Genomic DNA, 20562 nt, shown 5'->3' with positions numbered 1-20562 from the left:
AGGTCTACTGCACTGTTCAGCCTATCATTTTTAAACAGAAACCACAAGTGCTGCACTGGCAAACCAGGGATGGCGGTGCGCAATGGCAGCTTCCAGCAGGGCATAGGAAGGAGGAGAAGAGCAATTCTTCTGGCTCAGCTGGATCTAGGGAAAGACGTCTGCGCACAGCTTCAGGCTATGGTTTGATGATCCAGCAGAAGAGCTCTAGGGTTCTCAATAGCAGATCAAAAACTCCACGGCGATATGAGACAAAGCAGAAAAGCAGAGACCTAATATAGATCTGTTGTGTGGTTTCAAATTCTTTAAAGTTTGACAAGTTAACTCGGTATTCACAGACTTACTGTCAATAGTAGTAATATTTATATCAGGTAAAATCTATTTGGTCAGAAAACTCAGAAAGGAATTACTCTCGTGACAGTGTGACAGTATAAGAAAGCAAAGTGAGAGCTTGGGAAAGAAAAAAAATCCTTTCCTTTTTTAAATACAGGTTTACTAATATTTAAGACAAAGTTATTTCATAAGTCCTACTAATGCCTTCACTTGCAGTAGAGAAAACTGTAGCAATGCAGACTTAATTCTTGGAATATGCTTCACACAACAAAGCACTACACACTGTACTGCTTTGTTAATCAGTTCAGATAAGTGGACACAGTGTTTTTCAAAAGCACCTAATTCCTATACTCTCTAGGCTGTATAAAAGCTGCCCTGCTGCACCCTAAGGCCAAAGGGGGTCTGAATGCCTGGAAGCAGAGTCTAAAACTGATTAAGGAAGCTGTTGACATCTGGTGAGAAAAAGAAAAAGTCTCTGAGCTTTCTGGCAATGGATCATTTGCATTATATTGTGAAGAAACGATCCATCAATAAGAAGTCGCTGTTTAGTGTAAATCATCAAAAAGAACAGAGTACACTCATGTGGTCACAATATAGAAGAATGTTGAAAGTTGCAAGCTCTAGTACACTAACAGATGCTTCAGATCCTGATTTGCTTAGCACCAATGAACCTGAGGAACTTCAATGGCAGGTCCCCAAAAGTCAAAATGTATAGAAGTAGAAAGAAAAACATAAAATAGAAGAAAACATTCCTCTACTACTCCAGTCAACAAAGGAGATACTTCCAGATGTTACAAATATGCTCTGAAGAAGCTTAGACTGAAGAAATCTCAGGAACATTTGCACTTGTCAGAAAGGAAGTTCACATTTTCAAGAACTGGATGCCATTTGCAAGATTGTACTATGAGAAACTTATGCCTGGCAAGGCTAGGTCAGCTTGCCACCTCTTATGGTGAAAGGATATGCCTCTTCTAGCACGCACAGCCCCTTCTTTCAGGAGTCAGGAGTCACTTCATGTTCTGAGTTTCCACACAAAAATGATGGATGGCAACTGGCTCATTTATCTTTAATGACAAGGCCTTTATGAAGTTTGGCATTTGTTCAATCTGTCCTGGGACCACAGCAAGATCCTTCTTATCTTAGCAGGGTTTTGTCCAGCTCACTGGGCTTTTACAATGCCTAGAAAAAGAAAATTCTGTTTGAAACTAACTTCGGTAGCTTATTTTGTATTTGCTGGAAAGCAGCCTCATTAATTAGCTTTTATTCAACAGCTCCCCATACCCAAATCTGTTTGTGTCAAAAGTTTTTTTTTTTTTTTTCTGTCTTAAATAAGAAAGCGAGGCATTTCCTTGAGGTTACACCAGCCTTTCTGAGCCTTTGCTCCATCTCCAGTCAGAAACCCAGGGGCATGGCTTCCTCGTTAAGGGTGCTTGTGACTACCAGCATCTCTGCTCCTCCTATATTCTGAAGTAGAAATAAGGAAGATTTAAGGAAGAAGACTGATGGTACCTGATCTAGAAGGCTGATCTGATGACACCATCCCATTTCTTATCAGAGAGAGCTCATGAGGTGGGTCTGGTGAAGAAGAGTTTTCCTCATGTGATCCAGAGCAGAAGACAACTATAACAAAACAAAAACCACATGGAAGAGTTTAAAGTTTCTGTAGAAAAGTCTGCCCCTATGTTGTTAAACATCAACATATATTCAACAAAGCCCATGTTATGCTACATCAGCCTCATTATAGAGTACCAACATAGCATTCTCCCAAGGATGTTTCAAAACAGCCCTAACAATTTCCAGAAACTGGTGAATGCAACAAAATATTTTACTTACTAAAATGCTCTTTACCCTGCTTTATTCATTCTCATTTTTATCACCATATAACCCCTAAAGAGACTCTGTATATTATAGTTTTAGGATGCTATAGCAACAGTACTGCTGTACACACATAGCTGCCTGTTAACATCACACCTTTTATTCTAGAAATATGTGCATGTACAGGGGAAATACGCAACTGTGGAGCTTGCTGCATGCAAAGAGAGGGGATGGTCTAACTCACTGCTTCTTTCAAAGTCACAAATAAATGCTCTTCGGGGTGACATCCTAAGGTTTACTGCTCTAAAGCATTACAAGAAGAATTCAACTGTAAAACACACGTTATCTGTAGAATGCAGGACACAGATTTATCAACAGTCTTTGGAAGGACTTGCATAACTTGTTGTCATCCTCACTGGGCGAGGACATCTGAATGCCTTGTCTGAAATGAATGTCAATAAAACCTTTGCACCACCGCACACACTCAGAGAACAGATTTCTTAATTACTGGTGTAAAGGCTGGGATCTTCAAAGGAACCAAGTAACTTTCCTGTACACGATATCTAGTAATATGTAGTCTCTTCAATACCTTTATTATTAATCTTCCTACATCATATCTATCTTAGGATAGAGATATCCTGAGTCATACATCTATAAAAAAGTTCTTCACTGGTAACTGAGATACTTGATCATAATCAAGATATTGATATGTATACATTTGTGCATTTTTATTCGGATCAAATCTTGGAAAGAGTCATGTGGTAAAGTTTGGTTGTGTTGGAAAAAAAGATCCTAATCTCAGAAAATATCAAAGATCATAGAAATTATTTTCCACTTAATTTTCCCTTGAATCAATGTGGATATTAAACCCAGCATGCTAAGATCGGCTAGTTTTAAATTAGGCTCTTGTTACTCAAAGCAAAACAAATTTACAAAAAAATCTTATTTATTCTGATGTTTCTGACAAATATTCAGTACCTTCTGATTTGTCTTTGGAACAATTCAAACCAAAAATAGCATTTTTAAAATTTTATTTCATGCATGTGAAAATATGTAAGTCTCAAAATGAGTGTGCAGCAATCATTAGTTAAGATCCAGGTCTTTTGTTTTTTAGATTCATAAGCAAGTTGACCAGAAAAAACACATTACTTGTTTTCAAAAAGTGTTCAAAGACAGAAAGATAAAAAATGAGTTGCTTTCAAACCTCAGTGGTGCAGATTATGAACCCAGCCTTATAAAAATGTGACGTATCAGAGTAGACTGGAATCCTACCTGAGAAAACGCACATGAATTGTAGTTGAGACAAAGAAAGTGTATGCATATCATTGATCAGAAATAAGATATTCTCAACAGAACAAATTTGAACTTTACAAAAACATACAGAAGGATTTGGAAATAGACAAAAACAAAAACCTTAAACATATGTTCAGCTTTCTCAAATTTACCACTACTTTTGCAGACTACTATAACCATCTGCATTTTAATGTTTATGAAAATGTGCATCACATGCTAAACAAAATACTATGAAATATTTCATACCATGAGAAAGCCATATCCTTTCGTCCTTTTTATAGTACTAAGACAGCCTTTAGCTTTCATGGGGTACCAAGGAAAGGGTAAATTCAGACCAGAACAGCTATCAAACTGTAGCAGATATATGCTGTACTGATGCTACACCTGGAATGTCTACAGGCTAGATGTCAAACACTGCAGTTCTGGGAGAGGTCCGTGTTTAAAATATGTCAGGACTTTAATGTCTGAAAAGCTGATTCTGTACTGTATGTAAGGGGTTATACTGAGACTGGTCTATTAAGTAAAGTATGTTCAAGAACTGGAAGAAATTCCTGAAAAGAATGTGAATGCTTTTTTGATGCTTAGATCCTCAGAATTCGTCACAGCCTGCTTTACAAAAAGTAACAGAGGAATCACTTCACAAAACTATCTGAAAACAAACATGGTATGCAAAAACAATCTATCATACTTTGCAGGCAAATCTATTTCGTCAAATTAAAAAAAAAAATATCTGCAGTGGAAAAAGAACATGATCTCTTGGCAACTTGAGTCTGCCCCTCCTAGGTTACGCTCTGTGTCTTTTGAGGCGTTGCTCACTTCTGTATCTCTCAATCTTTGTTAAGCAGTGCTGCAGCTTCAGTATTTACTTCCCTCAGGGCTTTCTCTAATGTCCGTTCCACCCACTCATCTACTCACATGCTCCAAGCTGCTTGTATATTTTGAAAGTAGCCTGAATATCATGGGATCCACAACACACAGTTACAGTCATGGCAGAAGTTCTGCTAGACACATACCTCTTAACAAAATTTAATCAAAATATTTACCTTGAACTCCGCTGTCTCACTTATTTATGCACCTTTGGGTTTTTCCTCCTCTTTCTTGTTAGCAAACACAACTTCTAGCGGTAGACTATCAAGAACAGAAGCTAAAGGTACTCGAGACACAAATTTATTGCTTTAGCATGACAGAAATCCAATTAATCTTAGAGATGGCTGAGATGAACAAGATTCAAAAGTTTTTGGTACAGCTGAAATAAATCTCTATAAAGTTTGCAGGCCTAGTATTAAGATACATTAAAACATGAGTACTACTTTGTCATGAAGAGCACTGCATGAAACTTTGTCTGCTAATTACATTATCCACTAGGCAGACTCTCAGCAACAGCCTATTCAATGCTGGCAAAAAGCCAAAAGGTCTCAGTCAAACACCTGGTAACAATGCTGTTCACCAGAGCTGGGAAGATGCCTCTTACTGAGTAGGGGCATATAAGAGAAAGGAAGATAACTACTGTTGAATTAACTGAGAATCAAAATGCACCTGGAAAGAAGAGGAGGGCCTGGATCCAGTGATAGGCAAGGAATTCTTTTAAAAGCTCCCATGAAAATATTGCCCATTTATTTATTTTCTGATAGCAAAGAGAGCTATTACTGAGCAGAAGAGTGCTTACAGTATGACGAATCCATATGCAGGAGAAATATATAGAAGATGATGACAGTCCATTTCAGCCTGAGCTCTTACTTCATATCCCGATTCTTTTCTTCTCTTGCCCGTTCAGCCTCTCTGATGGAATTGAAAATCTACTGTATAAAGTCACTAACAGATTATGTACATTACTTTTCTTCAAATCTAGGAACTCCATAAATGTTTCTAATAACTCTAGATCATATCTTTTCATTCCCCCTTATATGCAATTCTTATATGACATGAATTTCAGTATTAAACAAATAATAAAGACCATCTCTTATGAACTGCCCAATTTCTCTGTCTTAATCAGCAAAACAAACAACTGAAGTGAAATGAAATGTGAGATGGAAAGAGAGGAAACTGTGATAAGTTAAGCCTGCCATTAAGAAACAGTACAGCACAAATCCATCGCTTTCTTTATAAGAGAACACAGTAAAACCAGAAGTCTCCAGCACTCAGAAGGTAATTCCATTTCTTTCACTATCTTACAGAAAAAACATTCAAATGCCTGCAGGGATGAAATTTTTCTTGAATCCTGATGTTATTTTGTAGATGAAAATAAAATTATAGAAAATCCTTATAGAACTCATGATGGAAAATCACTTCTGGATCAGCTGAGCCACTTTATTGCCAAAACAGGAATTTCCTTCAGAGTATCTTTTAATGTTTTGTCTTATCTAATATCAAAATAGTAATTCAATACTTTTCACTGCTCCTCTTAGAAGATAACACACAGACTAATAGATCTGACTGTGAGGAAGTCAGAAGATAGAAGATTCTCTGTCTACTCCCTATTCTAGTATTTTTCAACCACTCCTGAACCTACCACTTTCAGGTCAATAAATAATCTCTCCCCTTAATGAGCTCCTTTGCAGCTTTAAGTTATTAACCTTTCACCCTACTAATATCACTGTCACTAAAAATGTCAACTCCTGATTTTTCTTAAACTCTTTTATTCTTTGCTTATTAGTTGATCGTCATGTCCTTTGCTTATTTTTTCATTCTTTTTATATTCTCTATGGATGCATTGCAAGTAATGACCAAAAAGAGGAGCAAAATGACAAAATACAATTTTGCCAAAGCTTACTATATAAAGTAATACTTAGCAATACTTCAGGACCTTCTTTAAGCCCTCTCCAGTTCTGAGGATTCTTGCTGAAAGGCAGACATAAGAGCAGGTTAACGTCCTGTTATGTAGATTGGTCATGTGTTCCTTCTTCAGATCTCCCTGCTGAGTTGTGCTACAATCACATCAGTCACTCTCACCAAAATAATTCCTCTTAGCTGATCATCCACAATGACATCAAGTCTTTCCCTGAGATATGTTCTTCCAGAACAGATATCCCCACCCCCTAAAGCTACACTGTCTGTTCTTTCTGCTTGAGATACATAATTTTATTGTATCACTGAGTTGGACTCATCTTATTTTCCCCTTCCTAGCCTTTAAGTTATTGGCAAATCATCAGTAAAATTTGTATGTTGTCTTCTGACTCTCTGCTAAAACTGTTAAGCAGCACATAGCCCAGAACTGACTCTTGCAGGAACTCACAAGCAAAATTAATCAACAACAATTCCTATTTGTCCAATTATTTAAAACTAGACGTGACATATTGATTTGTACCAGCCAAGTTTATGCATTAATATATCATGTGTTACCAATTTAAGTATGTGACTGAAGTCCAAATGCTCTACGTCCACACTATGACTTTTGTCAAACTTGTAAACTCATTTAAAAATTATATTGCAAGAAGAACTATTTTCAAATGAGCCCCGTTGATTGACATACAATTATGACTCCTTTTCTTGTTCCTTGATCCCATATCAGGTGTTCTGATATTCTGATATTTTTTCTCTGACTGATAAAAAGGCAGCAATCTTCTTATTACCCAAGCTGTCCTATTCACCTTAAGTACAGAGTATATCAGGATAGGCAAATAACACAGCCATTTAGTGTATTCTGTTTACTCTTTTTAAATACTACTGCAACACTACATTTCTTTCAGTTCTCCAGAACTTCTTCAGTATCCCCATACTTACCGAAAAAAATCAACATTCATGTCTTTTAAAACTCCTTAACTAGTTATTTCAAACCTCTTGAACAGGAGCTGTCTCAAGCAGTTGCATTTCAGACTGCACATCTTCTTAACTGCTTTTTCACAACACCTTTTTGTTGTTACGGAAACAACTTCAGCATCATTACGTGACAGCAGCACTTTTTTTCTTTTTCCTAACCTAGAAGAAAAGTATTTATTGAACAGTTCTCCTTTTTGGATTTATTACTGATGATCCTACCACATACATTACCACAAACGAATATCATGGCTAAAATATTTTTGCACTTGGAAAACTTCCTTGGACGTCCTAACTCTGCTGCTCAGCAGGCTTTTTCCTGTTCTCTTTTGCTTTCTTTATCTATTGCTACACTTTCTAGTTTCAAAATTCCATTTATTGCAAGCAACTTCCTTTTATTTTTCCTATTTGTCAGAAATATTTCTCACTTTTTACAACTACTTCCTCTTTCATAATTGTCCTTTTTTATACCAGCATACCACCTTCTTTCAACTATGGGTTTGTGGCTTTCTAGCCATTTCCACAGATACCTCACAGTCTTTCTTTCAACTGAGTTAGCCTGATGTTGTTTTAAACTTTGGGAGATCTGACTCTTCTGGAAGTATACAGATATAGCACTTCAAAAGTTATTTAGGCAGTAAAGTCCCATTTATCTGAACATATGAACCCAAATACATAACAGATTGCTTCAGATTTTATTCTATTTGGGGGGGGGGGAGGAATCATTCATACCACAATCACTTCTACTTGATAACAGCTGAGCTCACTTCCTAGCTCAGTTTATTTTTCTGCTGAGAATAAATCTTTAATGCAATATTGTAATATGCAATATGATGTCCTGCATTCAGACACTGCCATCTATTCAACAGTTGCAAAGATGTCTTCATGCAGGCAGAATAAAACCTCCAATATGTCAGTCGGTTGAAGGCTTCCCTGAAAAAACTCGAAGATTTTTTTTCTATCCTTACACACAATATGCTTGTAAGTCATAGAATCACAGAATCAGCAAGGTTGGTACTTCATCCAGTTTTCTAATTGGATTTAGCAGTCTGTAGCAGTCATCAGCAAGCACATCAACATGTATTTTAGGTATTAACTGACCCTTTGGCCTTCAAGATTATTTGCTTCGATGGCTGGGGAAAGAGGAAACGTCATTTTTGCTATCCAAACCCCTTTCTGTTCTTTGATTTACAAGATTATGACTAAAGATGCTAAGATACCCACCACAGGAATCTTTCACCTAGTCTGAGAAACTGCTCTTTATCAGCAGTTAGGTTCAGGAATGGCTAATTCCATTTCCACTTACTAACCAGCCTCCTCACACTGAAAACAAAAAACGAAAGAACTCCTCTTTAAATCCTGGGTGCCTTGATTAATTTTATTCTCAACACCTTGACTTTCTGCTAAACTAGTGATTTTTTCTACTATCTCCCTTTGTTGTTAATTTAATGCCATCCAAAAACATCTGGCCTAACAAATGTAGAAGTTTGCTTCTCCTCTAGTGAGCTGGGGGATAGTCAAACCATATAGCCTCTTTTCCTCAGAGAATAGAGACTGTTGCTTCATAAATCCAAAAGTCTTATACAATTTTCTGTATGGTTTCATGTGCAGAACTTGAACAGTGTCTCAGAAAGTGATTTATTTCTTTAGAAATAAATAATTTCTAAAATTATCTATGTTCAGTGAGACTAAAAATAGTAATTCATGCTAATATAGACTATCCTTTGTAGTTCCTTGATGATTTATTTTAGAAAACCTATTCAGTAGTTGCAATCCTATCTCAGATCCCAGCCACCAAAGACAGAACGCTGCCTCTGTGCCCACCTGCTCATTGCTGACATGGATCTTCTTTCTAGGGTGGGAGCTGGATCAGACTGAAGAGCTTTTCATAGCAAGGCATTGTGCAACGCACTGTTCTAATATCCACCTGGATTGTCAAAGATCATCCACAGTTTCCATGACACACAGAACGACCAGACATTTACAGCTGTACTAAATTCCTGTAGTCTTCTTTCCCTGCTGCTCACAGCATGCCTGCTTCCTGGCTGCCCCTAAAACATTAAATGTTGCTTTGTCTCTCATTTCCTCTTTTTCTCTATCCAGTCACTCAGTAGCCAGCTCTTTTCCTGAATGATGATGTTTCCTGAATCATATCATCCAACCATTCTTTATCCTCTCCAGTGCTCTGTAGGGTGTGTGCTCATCCTTCCAAGCCTCAAAATCTTTGTTTCTAACGAAACCACTAAGCTGCACTTAAAAAAAAAAAAAAAAAAAAAAAGATGATGACAACTCTAAGTACAGGCATACAGGCAGAAAATACAGAATATTGCAGGTTGCTGCCATTGTGCTACTGCTATTACATGGAACTCAGTTAGAAAATCTTTTGCCCATGCCATCTAAATATTTCTTTCAAAGCTCACTTATTAGATAAGTTTGATGGATCCCAAGATGCATTTCTTGGGTCCTCCACCTCTTCCCTTACTTGGTACATTATCCTGGAGTAGCATCTTGCTAATTATGGTTTCTTATTCAGTTTTCAGTGTACATGTACATCCACTGAAATAGATCTGAATAACTATTTTAATTACAGCTGAGAAATAGTATGCCAAAAAATCTTCTTGAAATTCAAAAATATGCCATCTACTGAGAACTCCTAATCTACTAATTGTGTAGTGTATACATGCACATGCTCATGCATGCAGATACTGTCACATTAACTTAGAGAGATTTCTCTTTTTATAGCCTAGCAGTGCATTACTCATATATCTATTTTTATAATACTAGCTGCTTATTACTCATAGATAATAAGGGCTAGGTTTTACACTCTCACCTCCACTAAAGCTGCCAGAAAGCATTAGATGCTACACAAGTGACTAAAGGCTTTTCAAGGACTTTTGGGATACATCTTACAGGGGAGCTCCATTCTGCTCTGTCATTTCTCCTCCTTACTTCCTCTTCTCTCTTAAAGCTGAGGTGATGGCTGGCAGAGAAGACACCTTTCCACTTCCGCTAGCTGTATACAGACATGACGCTGACAGCTCACTTTGATTGTATCAATCAGTGTCATTTCTCAAGAGAAAGGATTTGTGTATATGGCCAAGAGCTTTGCTGGCAATCAATTCACACTTTTCTTGGTAGAATTTAATTCATCTGAGCTACAGTTTTGCATCTGAAAGTTGACCATATCTTGGGCGATGGCATGTGAAAAAAAGCTACATTTGATGCCTCTGTGTGTTAGAGACAGCAGAATTCCAAATTCTGAACTCTTAATCTGGTACCTTCTCTTCCCTTTCTCCTCTGCACACATTAATGGGAAAAAAATATTTTAAATAAATCAAAAGATGCATAAGGTGTGTTTAATCACAGGAAATATGGATCTTCTTGGAAAAATGGATGCATTCTCATATTTTGGGTGAAAAATACTGGCCAAAATGGGGGGAGATGGGAACTGAACATGTTCAATGAACCAAAAAATTCTGAATCTTGGAAACGTTTTATTCCCTTCTCAAACCTTAAAATGTTTTATTTCAATTTTATAGAAAAAAACATTATTTCTAAGCAAAATTTTCCCATGAAAAATACGTGAAATTCACTTTGAAAATGGTGAAATCAAGTGAAAATTAAAGACTTTAGAAAATTCAGTAAGACATTACCCAAAGCTGCATTTCTAGCCAAAAATAACTGTAAAGTATTTTAAATGAAAATCTTTATCCAGCTGTAAAGCACTGTCCCTCTTTACTTCACTTGCAGTTTGTCATACAGGCGTTAACAGCTTTTATCTACTGCATTTATTTGCCTTCAGTAATTTTGCCATGGACCCTAACTTCATAAAAATATAGAGAGGTTCTTGCAGTGAGATTCACAACTTCCAAATGCATATCCCCAAATTTATCATTTTTGTTAATTAATTCATGATCAGTGAGTGAACTCAGAGAAACTTTTATCTGCTTGCACTGTTGGGGTTGTTCTCAGCCAGGAAGTCTTACGCAACTCTGTTTTAAATGAGTTTTACATTCTGCTCAACCTTCTCTACTATTTTCTGAATGCTCATTTACTTCAGCCCTACTCTTTTCCACAGCAGAGTGTACCTGAAGGCTAAACAACTCCTTCCACACGCTCAAAAATGGAGGGAAGAGAAAAAGACATTGGTGGTCCAAGTCAGGTTTGGTTTGCAATTCATTACTGGACTCAAAGAGTCTACAATGCATACCACTTGGTTGGCAGGAATCCCTCTTCAGTCAAACACTTTGATCAGGGTAAGCATCCTTGCAGGTAGTGCATTTCCCTTTGCTACTTCAGACAGAGCTCTGCTGGATAATCAAACAATAGCTTTAACTTAGCTAGGACATAATCTGCATTCGCCACGGCCTATTCCTCACCCTGATAATGCCGGAATGTGTTGACACTTTGGCTTTTACAGCAGCTCACATCAGAATCAGAAAAAGACGTACACAGAGAGATAAAGGCTTGATTTACTTTGCAATGTTGCCTATAGGGTGAGTGAGATCCTGATAAAGGAAGTTTTAGGGACTTGAAACAGCAAGTCTTTAGTCACCACCTGGAAGTTTTGGTTTGTTTTGCTACACAAGAGCATGATGAGACTTCCTTGCTGAACTCATCTTTCCACCTCCTCCAATGGCAAGATGGTGCTGAATGAGACACTATCAATCTCTGACATTGCTTGTTCCCTCAAGTAGGTGTACATGTGATACAATAGAAAGATGAAGCATTTCAGTCAGCTGTATGCACCTCCAATGCTCTGTACATCTGTGAAAGGGAAAGATTATTAGTGATTTATATTTATAGAAGGAACTGGTGGACTGAGGATGAAAACTGAGAACATGGAGCTACTGCCTTTCTAATCAAACTCAAACCAGAACATGAACTTTGCCTTTGGTACATCAGCTGCAATTGCACTTGTCAGAAGAACAGTTCAAGTAATCCTGTTATGTGGCTCCAGAGCTTTCAGACAAATACACTAAACTAAATTGGTCTCGGTGGTAGGAATCAAATCCAAGAATCTGCATTCTCTTCCCTTGCTACAGACAGTACAAGAAACAGTAAGAGAAGGATTTCTCTCACCATCCTTATCCATCTTAGGTTAGCAGTCTGGCTGCCCTCAGTATTGCAAGGCAAGGAAAGGGCAGCTCCAGGGATGGCTCAGACAGCTGTCTTGGAAGTAGGTCCACACTGCATTTTCTTGAAAGGCAAACGACTGTTTCAGAGGTTATCTGAAACTACTTTCCATTCCCAGTAGTGTGCTGCCACTCATGGGCTACAGCTTCCCTCGGGGTTATTCTCGAACATTTCACCAATCTAGTTTACAATCTGGCCACACAAACAGTTGTATTATCAAGACCAGAGGGATGACAATCTGCAGGGGGAAAAAAGGATGCAAACCTTTCAATCTGGCTTTGTCACTGCATGAGAAATTGCATGCTAGGATACCTGTTTTAAGACAAACTGCCAATGCATTGGTCTCCATTAACCACAAAGAGAGCTTAACTTGGATGACCAGTTTATACTAGGTATATGACTCTGAGCTGGATAAAGTTAAGGGGGACATGTCCAACTCTAATAGATGTTTTTAATCAGCTTCAAAGAAGAATCTAAAAGGAATGTAAAACATTTTGTTTTACAAGGGAACCGTGCTTTAAAATTGTTGTGCCCTTCTGCATAAATTTAGGGGAAGAAATCTCATTGTTGTATTCCTTCAGAACAACATTCATTACAGGAATTTTCAATCACAGCTTAAAAGGAGATGTGTATGTGTGAATTCACACTTACAGATGTGACAGGCATAATTAGCCACAAGGGAAGGTGAAAGAAGATGTAAAGCCTGTAGGCACAGAGAGGGTTAGAAAGTAGATGAGAATGACACCCTGAAGAGACTTTCAAGTATCCTCACTCTCTCCTGATAGCCCTAAAATGCTTAACACCGACTGTTTTTTTGATGGTATGTTTTTCATATGAAAACGCCAATACCATTATGTAATGGGAAATATTAGTATTTTCCAAATATTCATATGGAAACTGTTACAGTATTTTGTTTTCCTAATGTTAAAATATCTCTTCTTTACTGCTCTGAGTTCAAGTCTGTAACATAATGCGGTAAAACAGTGTAATATTTAGCTGAATGGAAATATTTGAAAGCTATCAAATGCTATCAAAGTTTCTGCCATATTGAATGACTAATTTGATTAAGTCAAAGCATAAATTTGGAACAATTTGGTTTATGAAAAATGTTAAGATTTCAACTCTTTATCATTATTAGCAATGAAGCAGAATTTCCAAAAATCACAGTTTCCCATGAGATAAAACATATACTTTTCAACAAACTCATAGGCTAGGATACCAAAAAACAACCCTTGTGAACCTCAGAAGAGGTACAAATAAAATTATGCAAAAGAGAAATGGGAGACATAATTGCTAGACAGCTGCCCTTTATAGATATGTTCAACTACCACCTTCAGGGTACCTCTGCATTTTGTGGCCTGTAGAAGGAGATCTGTGGCTTTGCCCTTCAGCTTCCATGTCATGTTAGTGCACCATTTTGCAGGAAAAGAGAATTGGTATGCTGGCAAAAACGTGAAAGAAATATAATTTTCAGATTTAGGTTTCGACTGAATTATTATAATGAATACGAAACTGATCCTGTAGAATTTAATTTAGTAAAAATGATTTTCAGAAGCTATGTTGTGTACAATTAAGCAAAAGTGGAGAGAACAAAAGTGACTTTAAGCTGTCCTTGAGTTCCCTGGATCCCTTGAGGTTACTCATATTCCTTTCAACCCTTGTTTTACTAGGAGCAGCTTTAGGAATGCTCTAAATGTATGCATTGCTCTAAGAATCCCTCAGGGGCTGTTCTGCTCACAGAGGCTATCCAAGTACAAAAAAAGACACTTCCTGCATCTCTTTTTCTTTGATCTACTTTTGACACAAGGATGACTGCCAACAACTCTTCATCATCTAAGGATTTCCTTTTGAGAAGTTATCCCTTGCACAGCAGCATAAGTCAGCCCTAAGGATACTCCACACAAAGCGACCCTGCAAGAGGCAGAGGAACAGAGCCCACCACACAACATCTAGCAAAACATCTAGCACTCCCACCTCAGCTCTGCCATTAGCCCTCTGGGTGACTGTGTGTAACAACATGGATAACGAAGTCAGCCTCATGGGGCAAGCGCTTTGAACTAAAATAAGGGAAAGTGCGATGTAAAGAGTTGGTTACTGTTGTCATTATCAACCCTCCTATTTAATCTGAAAGAGGAGGAAGAACTATCACACCCAACCCACACTTCCTTCTTCAGGACTCTTAGCTGTGGAATCTTACAAGTTTTTCTCCAATATTCAGCTTCTGTATGAATCTACTAGGAGATTCACCGGAGAATTAGAAACTAATCAATATGTAGCAGATAATTCCATCCTTCCACAGTTTCACATCAGAAACAATGTCATCTCCTAGCTTCATCAAAACTCATCAAAATCCACTATCTGCTGAAGAGCGCATGACTACCAATGAACCTTGCTGTAAAGATGTGGCTAATAATTTGCATGCTCCCAGGCTGTTTCCATCCTAACACTCAAAGTCCTACGTGGGAACTGTATGCAAAGTGCTTCAACATAATTTCTCCTTAAAAACAGCATGCACAGTTCACTGTGCCATCCTACACAAATGTAACATTCAACATTCATACACGTGAAGCTCTTTGTGCAACAAGCTACCCAGGAATGAAAGAAGAAAAACATTTTGCCACATCTATTTTTAAATAATGAGAAAACACTCAGGTATTAAATTAATGGAGGATCAATATATAAAATTCCTTCCAAGATGTGGCAGTGACAAACATGTATCAGAAAAAATGGAACTATCACTTTGGGAAAGCACCAGATGCCATGTTTTAAGCTGAAAAATTAGCATTTAATCAAAAAAAGAAAAGTTTAATCCGCATAAGGAATTTGTGAAGAGTACATACCTATTCCTTTCAACTATACCAAGCTTTAAGAAATTTGTTCATAATTCCTGCTATTGGATATACTTTATTTTCTTTTTCCAAATAATCATAAAAATCTCATTGTGGAACCAGTAGTAAATATTAAAAAGGGGATCTTCCTTTTGTTCTCCTGTTTTATTTAACACCCTTACTAATGACTGCTTTTAAAGAAGATTAGGCTATTCTTGCCTTCCCAATTCCCTTTAAACCAGGCTCTGCTCTCAGCTGCTTTTTCGATGTTAAACAAAGAAGGAAGGAGGAGCCACAGCACCTCTATAGAAAAGCAACAAACTGAAAGAGTCTGGTAGTGAGTTGCTTCTACTACAAGAGCCTCCAGTCTTCCCCCCTAAGACAGTCGTAGAGGGTAAAGTTTATCTCAGCCCAAGGAGGAGAAAGGGACTAGGAAGAGTAAAGAAACCTGCCAGAAAGGAAACTCATAGGTGTTGCAGAGGAGTTAAGAAGTGAGGGGGATGCAGAGATACTAGCTATTTGACTTTTTGAGGAAAATGCAGTTATACAAGGATGCAGACAGCTACTTAGTCACTTTAATTTTATGCTATTGCATGAAGAGCTTCTGTAAAGAACTCAAAAATTCTTGCAGCAGGAGAAGATTCTAGTTACTTCACTCCTAATATTACTATACAGTCTGGCATCAGAAGCACCATATGTAATATAAGGTACTAATACTAATTTGAGTATGCAAGTTTAAGAACGAAGCCCACATCTCTTATTCTGACACTGCACTAAAATATCCATTGGAAAAATGTGCCAATAGCTGGAGTCAGCAGTAAATACATGATGTAAAAGACTCAATAGAATCATGATATCCCTGATTGTTCTTGGTCTGAGGCTGCTATAGATATGTCAGAAATTGGTACCTCTTATTACTACACTCCTACTGTTAACATTTTTTTGAAGTGAAGTCTCAGAGCAATAATGTAACAAAAGATTATAAACTGAATTTTGATTACTATAGTTATGGCCCACAGTTCTCATTTTGGTTAAGTAATCTGAAATAGTGGTTCAAATGTACCTTTCTAAGCAAGCTGGAAAAATAGGAAGTAATTTGATTTGATGGTTATTGCAACATACTATTCATTGCTCACCTATTCAGACTCACAGAAAGAACAGAATTATTACTGCCAGTGCTTAAGAAGTCTTTACACCTAAAGATAAATGACCTGTAAAGTAGTTAAGACACAAACATGCTAGGTAGCCAGAACGGAAAGAAGACTTCACCAAGAATGCCAACTAATAATCTAGCTAGCAGAAGGGACCGTTAGAATTTCCAAGAGACGGTCATTAGCAACTTTTACCATATAGGAACTATACAAATTGCCTAAAGAGTAGGTTTCCTGAACTCCTTAAGAGAGAATTCAGAGCCAAAAAAATACACAGGAAAACCCAAGAAGGAAACAGATTTCTGTTTTCTCTGTAGCATCTAAAATGCTAAATACAACTCACGGTCATAGAGATAGCCAGTTCAGCTATTGCCAAAGAAAACCCCTGTCAGCAACAAATACAGCCCCCAGGTGAGCATTATGGGGTCAAGGCACAAGAAATTCTGTGATCAGGAAGTCCAAAGATAGCTGTTGGCACGCATGTAGTACAAGGCAGATCACATGCTGCTTTGTCAGGCCACTTTCCCAATTTCCCATCTTAACCATCCACTTCCACACACTACAAACTGACATACATTCTGCAACTGTCTAGGGGTTTTATTTGCATTGTTTTATAAAGAAAAAAAGCAGTAATAATCAGTAAGGCTACTTATTAACAGTCTTCTTCACCTAACAGGCTTGCTGTCTTAGACAAGGACAAAATTTGGCCTCTTCTCAGTTATTTCATGAAATTTCTCGTTCATCTCAGCTAGATTTACTGGCAAGCTTCCTACAGCCTTCTCACAACAGCACCAACAGGAGTGTGGATACAATAATCCCTCTTCAGAATGTTTTACAAAGTTACAGCAGCAATGTTGGCCTTTTTTGTCAACATGAAGAGGCAGACGGGAAAGACAACACATCCTAGATGACTAACAATGTCAGACAATATGGGGAGTTAAAGCTCAGGGAAAGAAAAAGATATGGATAAGGAGAAACTTGTTATCCAAACATGTCTGTTTTTCTATAACCAAGAAAGGAATGTGAAAAACAAGCAATGTTTCTGTTTTATTTACATTTTCCCTTTCTTCTACTTGGTCACCCTCATGTGAAAATCACTCTGGGCTCTATGACTTCAAAGGATAATAATATCTTGTACACAAGGAAAGATACCTTCACCATTTCAGCTGTAATTTAATATTATGACAATGTTTTCTTTTAATGAAAGAGAAGAGAGTGTTTATTTGAAAGTTGGCAGCTGGCCACCTCTTTTTTAAGCTATATGAGGTTGTGGTTTCTTAGAGCTGTGTGAAACAACTTTTTATGAAATCCAGGAGGGAAAGGCAAACACCCAAGACAAAAAGAACTGCGTACCATTTTCAGCTCTTCCACTGACTCACTGCACTGTGCACTCTTGAACATGTTCACTCTTTGCAATTTAGGTACGTGCAGCAGCTCTGATCAATAATGTCCTCCCACACAGATAAACAACAGGGCCAGGCTCTGTCCAATGCATAGAAAGGCAAACTCCCAGCCCAGAAGAGCTCATGCTCTCAGACAAGCATTAACAAAGAAATGTAACAACGAATAAAGGTACATGGAGAGAAGAGGAATAAACATAAAAGCCAGGAGAGAACAGATACAACTCAGTTGCACTCAAATATTAAAATACTTTTGTTCTGAAAATAGTTTAGAGAAATAAGCTATCAAAGGGATTAGGTTACATAACCCTAGTGACCCCATATAAAAATTCAGACAAACATCAGAGACTATATCGCAGGGCTCTCAAAGACAGCATTCAGCTGTCACAAGCTGTGCTATTATTTCCAGTTTTACTGAGCAGAAGACCAGATGAAGTATCTCCTGGAAATTACAGAACACACAGCAACTGAAAGCCACTGCCAATGATACATGACAGTTACCGCTCGACTGCACTTAACAAAACTTAGCACTATCCTTCAGTAAAAGTTACTTCTTTATATTTTCACTTGTAAGCATCCAAATGCTGCAGCTAGGCTATAGGGTGACCATGTCAGGGAGTATGCGACCTATGTACCTTTTTAGAGGATGCAGCACTTGTGTCTTGCCAAAAAATAGTGATTACCTCAGAATTATTTTGCTAAGATGCCTCTTCCCCCCAACCTTAATTAAATCTGCTGGCAAGGCAAAGATATACCACACCACAATTACAGTGGGCTTCCACATAAAGTATCTGAGTACATAGTGATACTTACTATTCACGCTGAATACTGTAGCTTATATCCAGAGGTACCACTGCATAGGCAAGTGAATGTGTATATGCATGCGTGTGTCTGCATATACTACTGATTGAGGCTTAATTACATTTTCTTGACACAAAGAGATAAAGCTGTGAAAACCTGCACTTACGCAGAAACTAATTGTAGTCTTGTGATCAACTCTTTAGCTGACAAAACAACTTTTTTCTGCTGATGCAATGCATTTTGGGGGTCAGGAAAGTGTCACTGATCGTTTTTCAAAGTTCCAAAAGGCATTTTAGGACCAGAAGCTCAGACCTTGAGTATGTGTCACTCAGACTTAAGTCTCCATGGGAGTTCAGGTAACAGCTTCAGATCTCCTCAGTCATTTTCAGATCATTCTAGTGCAATCCTCGCACATCCTGTCAGGTTGTTCTGCCTGCCATGCCGCCCTAGTGAGGCCAACAAGCAGACCAATGAATCTACAAGAAAAGGAGCTTACTTCTGCGAAGCAAACAAGTAAAGGCACAAGAACGCTCTTCTCAGAGGGCCAAAGACTGCAATTTGTTCTTATAGTACCTTCCCCAGTAAAAGGCTTCTCCAGAAGCTTGCCCAGAGATTGCTCAATGTGAGAAAGGAAGCAGGAATACAAACAGCACAGTCCTAAAGAGCTGTGCATGGGGAAGGAGGATAGAGGAGTCTTGTTGGCGATATAACCCTTTGAACTGTGACAGATTTACTCTAGCCTAGACTGTTACTTTTGTTCTAGGAAAAGGATATTTCATTAGCAGCAAGCTTGAGCAAAAACTAACTGCACGCAATGAACAGCAGTCCTAGGTACTGCTAACATTTCTTGATAGAAGTCATGACCTAAGATATACAGAATATGTGTAAAACTGTGTGCTAAATACATTCCTCAAAGAATACCAAAGAAGAATATACAGGCTACACTCCCGATCATGTGAGAAAAAATGTTCCCACTTTATTGTGAAAGTTTGGTTTAGGCCCATAAATAGGAAAAAACGTTAAAGCTACCCGAGTCACTTAATCTTTGCAGTTATTTTTGTTAAAGGAAAGAATATACATTTCACCCTTCTCTTTAACAGATAATTTGATTCTTTCATTGGTGCACTGTCTGTAATTTCTGTTGCTAACGTCCATCACATGCCTAATAGGCCAAGAGGCTCTCTCCCCACTCCTGGTAAGGGCAGCCCTTGTTCTACCCACTTTCCCTTTGGCCATTATACTTTTAATTGACTTTTCTTCTCCTTCCTTTTCCTCAATGTGTTTTTAAAACTGCTCCAAGATCTATTTATATCCTCAACAACCACTTCAGTCTCCCTTCCCAACATGTGTGTGTGCATGAAAGTCACTGCTTTCACAGTGACTAAAGTCACACCCCTAAAGCAAGCTAGTAAAACTTTTAAGAGTCGTTTTTTTCCAGAAGACTAGGAAAAGATAAAAGGAAGAGGAAAAGAAAAGAATGAAAAATAGAGTCAAGTCTGCATCCTGTGTCTTCTCAGATGCCCTGTATCACTCAGTTTGTGAGCTCTCCCCTGTCAGAGGGGACAGAAGGCAAATGACTAGGAAAGAATATCCTGGAGTCCACAATGGCTGAGCTTTCTGCATATCTGCTTTACTCATGAATTGTACACCAGCTTTAGGCAGACTACAAACAAGAGAGGGCCCTTAAGACAAAAATAAGAAAGTCACAGTCTGCCGGTGACTGTAAGACTTCGTTGACAATGACCATTGTCATTGCTGGGTTTTGCAGTTCAACACAAGCTAAAACTGAGCAAATTATTTTCTGCCCATGGGAATTCCTCTTGCATTCCCAGGAATATGGCTATTTGAAACTGGGAGGGGAAGAGGCAAGTCAGCGAACTTCCAGTTGAACTTGCAGCTCTTGTGAAGGGGATCACCAAATGTCCTAGAGGCATACATCATCCTTTCATCAATTATTCCATTAGCTGGGATATCCATGGGAACTATCTTTCTTGGTATTAGAACCTAACTCAGCTCCTTCCCAAGAAAGTTTAATTATAGAAGAACACGGGAGGT

The 20562-nt window shown here is 38.0% G+C and overlaps 1 protein-coding gene across 1 annotated transcript in view; it reads right to left on the bottom strand.

Moving 5' to 3' along the window:
• The window catches only part of LTK (leukocyte receptor tyrosine kinase), a 98811-nt gene that overhangs the window by 54540 nt on the left and 23709 nt on the right, over positions 1–20562 (bottom strand). Inside the window, exon 2 of the mRNA XM_062576268.1 lies at positions 1840–1950. Coding sequence (XP_062432252.1) covers positions 1840–1950 — 111 coding nt within the window. The remainder of the gene's footprint in view (positions 1–1839; positions 1951–20562) is intronic.

The sequence above is a fragment of the Rhea pennata genome, chromosome 5, assembly GCF_028389875.1.
Source record: "Rhea pennata isolate bPtePen1 chromosome 5, bPtePen1.pri, whole genome shotgun sequence".
In the NCBI taxonomy this organism is placed as follows: domain Eukaryota; kingdom Metazoa; phylum Chordata; class Aves; order Rheiformes; family Rheidae; genus Rhea; species Rhea pennata.
Note: the sequence above shows the minus strand (reverse complement) of the source record. Positions and strands in the feature narration are given on the sequence as shown.